Below are 1,948 nucleotides of genomic sequence, written 5' to 3'. Positions count from 1 at the left end.
TTATCCTTGAAAGACATGCACTTTCAAGTGATCGAGGGTCGAGAACTAGACTAGATCAACCGATTAATGAAACCTAGGAGATCGAGTCAGTCATGCCGACTAGAAGCTAATTAAGTTCAACCAATAGGTAACACCAGCTCAATCTGACCAACCAAATCAATTTTCGAGCCGGAGGCATACTAGACCAACAGGCTAAGTTAGGAGCAATTGAGCTATAGTCTCATATAAGTAAAATAACTAGAATATCCTGTACATCCCTCATGAAAAAGAAAAAAAATATATAATATCACTATATTATACCCTTTCTTCTATAAATAAAGATATAAACAAGACATGTTGTTCACTGCCCTCGCTCTCTCTCTCATTTCTTGGGTTATATTTCTTAGTGTGTGATTCACGACTCTACTAATACGTTAATATAGAATTATAAAAAATACATAATACATTGAAAAATAAGTTAACATAAAATTGTTGTCAAATCGATAAAATTCACATCTTTTCAGGTAGAACGAGCCGAATTAGGTCGCGTTTGAGCCGGCTATCGAGGGCTAAGCCGGGTCTCCAGACCGGTCTTCGGCTGCAATCCTGCAATAATCTGACTATTAACAATTACTGTCTTGTCTCGGTTTTCGGATTTCGACGTCTGTTTTTTTTTTTTGCCCCCTTTTCTTCTCACTAGTCTCTGCTCTTCGCCAACTTCCATCTTCTCCAACGCAGGATCCCAAAAGAAAGAGGGACAATCAGAGAGGATTTGGCAGGGCTGCAGTAGAGATGGCTGATCAGACGGCGAGGGGGGAGGAGTTTGAGACGAAGGCGGAGAAAAAGCTCGCCGGTTGGGGGCTTTTCGGATCCAAGTACGAGGACGCCGCCGATTTGTACGATAAGGCTGGGAATTGCTTCAAGCTTGGGAAGAACTGTGAGCTCCCGATATTTTTGGCTTTTTTGTTCTGTTTTTCTTTGATGGGGGAAATGTATGCTATTCCTTTTGAAGTAATGTTTCCTTCGAGTCTGTGAGATAGCCTTGGTTGGCGAGATGATCTCATATGCGATTGAAATAATCAAGTGCGCCTGGTTTTTTATTGAGGTCCATCAAATTTTTCAGCGGATCAAGAGGGGGACGGCCGTGTGATGTTCCCGGCGAAGGTACATATGAGATAATCTCGAATGAATGAGTCGGAGAAGAAAATAGGTTTTTGACTGGCGTCATTTATGTTTCGCAGTATTGATATAGTTCGTAGTTGCAGCTTAAACCCTAGCTTGTTCAAATTTTTGTGGAAGTTTGAGTTGTGTTGTCTGTAGATCGATTAATGACTTGATCATTCGATTGAGAAATTTTGATATATAGAATTGTATAAGGTTGTAAATGGGACATTTGTCATTTGCAAATGGGAAGAGAAGTAAATATATAGGATAATAGTAACTTAAGTCATTACCATAATTATGCATTTATTCATTTACATGCCCCCTTACATAGAGCTGCAGTCGTTAATGCTCAATGTAGACAAGTGAGTGTGTTTAAATGGTCTTGTAAGAGAATTTACTGGTTGATACTCATATGATACATGGCCGCATGAAGGCCATTACTTTTTTACTTGATCTTTAAAAAAATGATAATCAATAGCTATGTATTTTATGTAAAAGTGACTGTGGGTTTTGAAAGTGGTACAATTTGGCTTTGAAGAAGGCCACGGGCACGGCATTGGTTCGGATTTAGGCATATACACACCTTCAGCTTTAGCTTTAGAAGGTTAAGGGTAAGGCGGCACAACAAGAATTCAGTTGATGCTTTTCAATTGCAAAAGCTTGTGGGTTCGTAGAAGAAAGAATTGGGGTGGGACAAGAATATTCATAAATATAAATCGAAGATAGTATCATCATTAGAGAAAATACTAGGGATGCTTATTAAATTCATATATATATATATATATATATATATATATATAACTCC

The 1,948-nt window shown here is 38.4% G+C and overlaps 1 protein-coding gene across 1 annotated transcript in view; it reads left to right on the top strand.

The window, feature by feature from the left end:
- The first annotated feature begins 613 nt into the window (after positions 1 to 613).
- Positions 614 to 1,948, top strand: part of LOC110022988 (alpha-soluble NSF attachment protein-like) — a 22,902-nt gene continuing 21,567 nt past the window's right edge. The window contains exon 1 of the mRNA XM_020722167.1: positions 614 to 916. Coding sequence (XP_020577826.1) covers positions 772 to 916 — 145 coding nt within the window. The 5' untranslated portion in view covers positions 614 to 771. The remainder of the gene's footprint in view (positions 917 to 1,948) is intronic.

Source organism: Phalaenopsis equestris, unplaced genomic scaffold (genome assembly GCF_001263595.1).
Source record: "Phalaenopsis equestris unplaced genomic scaffold, ASM126359v1 Scaffold000203, whole genome shotgun sequence".
Taxonomy (NCBI): domain Eukaryota; kingdom Viridiplantae; phylum Streptophyta; class Magnoliopsida; order Asparagales; family Orchidaceae; genus Phalaenopsis; species Phalaenopsis equestris.
Note: the sequence above shows the minus strand (reverse complement) of the source record. Positions and strands in the feature narration are given on the sequence as shown.